This window comes from Chrysochloris asiatica, unplaced genomic scaffold (genome assembly GCF_000296735.1).
Source record: "Chrysochloris asiatica unplaced genomic scaffold, ChrAsi1.0 scaffold00030, whole genome shotgun sequence".
Taxonomy (NCBI): domain Eukaryota; kingdom Metazoa; phylum Chordata; class Mammalia; order Afrosoricida; family Chrysochloridae; genus Chrysochloris; species Chrysochloris asiatica.
In genome coordinates, this window is record NW_006408548.1 from 6,500,503 (window position 1) to 6,505,761 (window position 5,259).

The 5,259-nt window shown below is 38.4% G+C and overlaps 1 protein-coding gene across 1 annotated transcript in view; it reads left to right on the forward strand.

Annotated features, from left to right (window-relative positions):
- GADL1 (glutamate decarboxylase-like 1) overlaps positions 1-5,259 on the forward strand; it is a 247,673-nt gene that overhangs the window by 90,632 nt on the left and 151,782 nt on the right. The window contains exon 11 of the mRNA XM_006851594.1: positions 4,089-4,288. Coding sequence (XP_006851656.1) covers positions 4,089-4,288 — 200 coding nt within the window. The remainder of the gene's footprint in view (positions 1-4,088; positions 4,289-5,259) is intronic.

A 5,259-nucleotide genomic window follows, 5' to 3' on the forward strand; every position in this document is an offset into this window, starting at 1 on the left:
CTCTTGAAATGGTTGAACATTAACCATTTCCTTTTGGAATACACAATGACTCTGTGTATTCCTTCCATCTTTTCTTGATGCATTCTGCATCATTCAACAATTTGCCCAGAGAATCTTTCAATAACGAAAGTCGAGGCTTGAATTTTTTTTTCAGTTCCCCCAGCTTGAGAAATGCTGACCGTGGAACATGGAGAGACTAGAACCCTTAAATATTCCTGGTGGGCCTATTGTTGTTGGGGCTATAAAATAGTCTGGATTGTAGAAATTAATGACTGTTTGTTGTTGTTGTTCAGTGCCATCGAGTCAGTTTCGACTCATAATGACACTGAGAAGGGTTTTCGAGGAGTATCTGGTGAGCTTGAACTGCCAACCTTGCATTTCAAACCAACCTTGCATTCCAAACAAACCTTGCACTCCAGCACATTAACATGCAGTGCCACATATCTTCATAAGAAGAATGTCAACCTGTGGATATAGTACATGTTTTTACTGAAGTCTTTAAATATTACTAGAGGCATATGTATTAAAAAAAAAAAAATTAAAAAAAAACTCAAAATGCTTTACTTTATAAACAAGTTATTAGCTCTAGTGAGACCAGAAGTTTTATTTCCAGAAGCAAACTGGTATGATGGATTCCCCCTTTCCCACCATGCCTTTCCCACAACTCCATGAAGACTCTATGGGGTGGGACTTGGAGGTTATGTAGTCTGGTATTTAGAGCAGCAGGGACACATGATCACCAGACCATATCCTAGGTCTTCATGTTGACCCTACACCACACTTCTCCATCTTCCTGCTCTGACAGCCCCAGAGATGGGCTTTTACGGGTAGGTAAAGTCTAACTCCTGGGCCCCACAAAAGTTGTAGAGGTGGCAGAGAGGTCACTTTGGGCAAAGAGGCTTTTGAGACCCCCATCTGATTCTTGCAGCACTGATTCCTGATGCTTTCTCACATCCTGGCCACCCCCACCTCCTGTGGACCACCCATACACCCAATGCTTGCCATAACCCAGCCTGGCTCCTCTCTCCAACCAGGGTAATGCCAATCATTAGTGGCCCATGAAGAACCTCTCACAAAGCTTGCCTTCCTCTTCTATCGCTCATCTTGGCTCCTAGTTATTGTGCAAAATAGTCAGTAGATATGCTACATTGTAAATGTGGGATGTTGGACGAGATAGTCGATAAGTGAGGAGTAGGTGTAATTACTTTTTTTTTTTTTTTTCAGAGTTAGCTTTTACTATGCTTCTTACAAAACAGTATTTTCTCAAGAGATCTGAATACTTTCTCTTAGTTGATGTGTAGCTTAAAACTAAAGGACATCTCATCCATTTTAATACAAAGATATAAACTAAAATGCAAAGCAGGAACTTAGAGAGGAAAGTTTCATTTATTTTCTATAAAGTAAATCCCAAGCCTCCAGTTGTTCTTTGTGAAACCTTCTCAAGGCAGGATTTTTCAGTGCAATGAAATTAACATCGTCACCTAGGTAGGACAATAACTCATTCTGGTATACGCTTTCTTGACTGTCCTCTTCACCATTTGCCTATGATGATGCAATTTGTCTTCTGATAATGGATGGGCCTCCTTTCCCTCTCAGTCACTAGCTTAAAAGTCATGTACGAAGTTTATTTGTTTGGGGGATTAAAAAAAATCTCTCATGGTTGATCAAAGTTAATTTGTAATCATGATGCAAATACAAGTGTGTGTGTGCCTGTGTGTGAATGTGTTTGTATGCTTTGTCCTTAAAATACATGCAATGGCCTCTTAATGTGATAATAGATGGCCAGGCTGCTGTTGCTATGGTAGCAATAAGCAAATGTTCTGACCTTTGATGGCAAGGAGATGCAGTGGCAGCAACTGGGATCAGAGTAGAGCAATTTTTGATAGAATCAAAGTAAAGATTTATGACTAAGGGACTTTTTCTGCCTTAGTGTTCAGGTCAGAGAAATCGCCTTTCTTCCTCAGTGTCCACCAACAGTATCCATCAGAGCCAGTATGAAGCCTTACTGAACCAAAACAATTGCCATCAAATTGATTCCAACTCATAGTGTGCTAACATCCATGAGACACTAGTTTCATTATTTTATGGATGTATTTTTTTGTGTAAACTGGAGGAGTGGAATTCTGGAATTTCTAATGAAGTCTGGCATAATTTTTTTTCAGATCATAAAAGTCTACCTTGAGGTAGTTGGTGGTTATGTGCCGTGGAGTCAGTTCCAAGTCATAGCGACCTTATACAGGTTTTCTGAGGTTGTAAATCTTTATAGGAGCAGAAAGCCTCATGTTTCTCCCACCGAACAGCTGGTAGTTTTGAACTGCTGACCTTGAGGTTCTCAGCCCGATTTGTCACCACTACTCTACCAGAGCTCCTTGAGGTAGTGAAACATTTAAGTTCATATTAGTGTCAATATAAGATAATATTACTAACCAAGACAGCAAATTCATGTTTTCATTTGGAATGTGATACCTTGAGATTTTCATTTTATTTTATTTAAGTATAACTGTATCAGTCAAATGAAGCACTCTTAAAACATTCTTGGATCTGAAGGGAACATTTTTCTAGGGCCATGAGTACTGTGGAGATTCTCTGTAGCTTATTGTACATCACAGATAGTTTTCTATTGTTAAGTTTTGGAATATGCATGAAGTAAGATCTTAGATCATGTATCTGTATTGATTGTATTTGTATAATGCTAGAGAAATGTGACAAATACATGGAGTATGGAAAGTGACATTATCATTCTGGTTGCTCAGTGAAGGTAATCTGTGCCAAGCCCAGTGTTAAGCTCTGTGCAGATCTGATCTCAAGAACTTTCTAGGTCCCACAAAGAAAGAGCATATGTATTGACCAACAAATGCAGCCAAATGCCAAAGGAAGAAGTGAGCCCTAAGGGATGAGCTTCTAAGGAAGCTAAAGAGATAACATGTGAGATGGCTCTGTATAAAGAGGGAAAGGCTCTGTTCAGATTTCTGTAAAATATCAGAACTTATCTTCCATATATTCTTTTGAATGTGTCAACTAGTACACAAAAACAAAAATGAAGCAAGTTAAAATGAGTGATATGAGCAGACATATAATAGAACCTGATCTAGCAGTTAAAGGACATTGATTAGATTGGTTATACTGGAAATCAAAGAGTTCTGTAGGTGTTTTGTAGTAATGGAGATGTCCAGAGAGTTGTAAGGGCTGTGACTGGCTAGTTAAGAGATCTGGATTTTTTATATAACCTATGGCATTGAATACCAACAGTCATGAAGATGGCACAGACCAGGCAACATTCCCTATGTTATGCATAAGGTCACCATGAGTTGGACTCAACTGTGACTAACAACAAAAACATATACCATTAAATATAGCATGGCTTAAACTCTAACAGTTTGGAATCAAGAAGACCTTGTAATAGATGCTGAAGAGGGCAAATTATCATCCACAATTTAGCTTAAAGTAGCCAGTTAGTAAATGCAAATTGTATTTAGTTTCAAATAAAACCAACAAGTGACTCACCAAGAACCTTTGGTATGGTTGCTGATGGTTTGAAGTGGTAAAAACTTCTTAGATTCTGTTTAATTTCTTTCATAGTTTTCCTTGAGATTATTTTCTCTAGGTAAGTATCACTTCTGACTTTTTCAATATGAAGATGAATTAAAAAGAAGAACTGAAAGCTTAGTTTTGCCTGTGAAATTGTATAAAGAATGCACAGCATGCTAACCTTACCTCTCACTCCATTATGGACTCTTGGATGAGTTGAAGACAAATTGTTCATCTCATAAAGCTCATAAACATGTAATGATGTTATAAATTGATGGACAGATGATGGCATGGTGGTCTCAATGCTTCTCAATACTTGTCAATAAAATTGTGAAGATGGATTCCAGAATTCTCACCTTTGAGGGCTTTTTGGAAAACAAAACGAATAGTATGTCTCAAAGTCAGCATATTCCTATAACTGTTGATGCTGAGACATACCCTTGACACAAGCTAGTAGAAGGCCATACAAGTTTTGTTCTAATGTGTATTTTTTAAATCAAATCTGCTCTGAAAATAGAGAGTTCTGTAATATTTCTTTCTTCTTTTTTTCCTCCCAAAAGGACATTCTTAAGAAATGCTACTCTGCCAAAGCATCTTACCTCTTCCAGCAGGATAAATTCTATGATGTCAGCTATGACACTGGAGACAAATCTATCCAGTGTAGCAGAAGACCAGATGCATTCAAGTTCTGGATGGCCTGGAAGGCCTTGGGCACATTTGGCCTTGAAGAAAGAGTGAACCGTGCCCTTGCTTTAACGAGGTACCCACCTATTTATGTGTGTGTGTGTGTGTGTGTGTGTGTGTCTGTATGTCTGTGATGGAAAGATTCAGTGAAAGTAATGTTTTCAAAGAATGTACATGAATTCTTTTATTTGTACATTCCTTTTAAAATAATTATTCTGAATTGGGTAAAGATTTACAGAACCAATCATCAGTTTTACATTCAACAACTCATACACATCTTGTTTCATCTCATTGATTGCAGTTCCCTCAATGTAACATCACTTATCCCACATCCTCCCTGGGTTTCCTGTTTCTAATCTTTACCTAACCCTTCTGAACTTTGTCCTTGGATAAAAGTTGCCCTTTTATTCACTATGGGTTGGAGTCAACTCGAGGGTACTTAACAACAACAACAACATTATGGTTAAGAAACTGTGAACAAAGCAATCCTACTCTAAGTTCTTAAGGATTCTAGTCTAGTGAGAAATACCTTCAGGTGATAAGCAAAGAAATTATAGGACAATAAACTTCCCTTTTGGAAATGGGAGGTACGTGGTGTTTAAGGAGTACTCAGGAGGATACCCTAGTCCCTTTGTGGGGGATATTGGCAGAAGCTTGCTGAAGAAAGTGGCATTCAACTGAAACCTAATGAAGAAAAAGGGAGTAGAATAACATGGGAGGACCAAACCTAAATCTCTGGAGGTGAGAGAGCTCATGGAGACTTTAAGGACCTAGAAACATATCTGTGAGCTGAGAACTTAGAATATGAAACTGACATAATGGAGTAATATGGAAGCACCATGTTTGTTTGCCTTGTTGTAACATTACAAACAAAGCTGTTGATAAACCACTTTCAAAGATATTAGTAGAGTTGTTATGATAGAGGTGCCAGACTGCCTACCACCTAAATTGTTGTTGTTGTTAAGTGCCGTCGAGTCGGTTCCGACCCATAGCAACCCTGTACAGGGTTTCCGAGGGTGTAAATCCTTACGGGAGTAGAAAGCCTCA